General features: G+C 69.1%; 1 protein-coding gene across 1 annotated transcript in view; it reads right to left on the bottom strand.

Moving 5' to 3' along the window:
• TARBP2 (TARBP2, RISC loading complex RNA binding subunit) overlaps positions 1-588 on the bottom strand; it is a 2,433-nt gene extending 1,845 nt beyond the window's left edge. Inside the window, exon 1 of the mRNA XM_017729410.1 lies at positions 2-588. Coding sequence (XP_017584899.1) covers positions 2-240 — 239 coding nt within the window. The 5' untranslated portion in view covers positions 241-588. The remainder of the gene's footprint in view (position 1) is intronic.
• Positions 589-611: the final 23 nt, after the last annotated feature.

Here is a 611-nt window from a genome sequence, read left to right on the forward strand (position 1 = left end):
GCGGGGGACGCGGGTGGCCCAGGCTGGTTGTGGGGGCTCCCCAAGGGGACGGGGGGTCCCCGGGGGCTCTGGGGTCCCACCGGTGCAGCTGATGTCCCCGAGGGTGACGCGGAAGGTGAAGTTGGGCTGGTGGGCCTGGCCCTCGGCCTTGAGCAGGTCGTAGCCGGGGGTCCGTCCTAAGCGTGTCCCATACTCCTGCAGGAGGCTGATGGGCGTCTTCCCGGGGCTGGCGGCCACCATCTGCTCCAGGCTGGGGACACGGGGACACGGCTGTCACCAACCCCGGCTCAGAGAGGACATGGCAACAGGGGTGGCACTGCCACGTCCTGCAGGGACATGGGGACAGGGGTGCCATCTGCTCCAGGCTGCGGACAGGGCTGTCCCCAGGGCTCAGAGGGGACACAGGGACACGGGTGGTAGTGCCACAGGGCATTAGGACAGGAGGATGGAGGTGGCTGGCACCACTGGGGACACAGGGACATGGGGACGGGGTGGCACTGCCATGGAGTGTGGGAACACAGGGTGGCACTGGTGTGTAACGTGGTGACACGGGGACAGGGATGGAGCCCCCGCACCGCGTGGGGACAGCGGTGGCAGTGCCAGGCAGCCTG

This window comes from Corvus brachyrhynchos, unplaced genomic scaffold, assembly GCF_000691975.1.
Source record: "Corvus brachyrhynchos isolate BGI_N302 unplaced genomic scaffold, ASM69197v1 scaffold830, whole genome shotgun sequence".
Lineage (NCBI taxonomy): Eukaryota > Metazoa > Chordata > Aves > Passeriformes > Corvidae > Corvus > Corvus brachyrhynchos.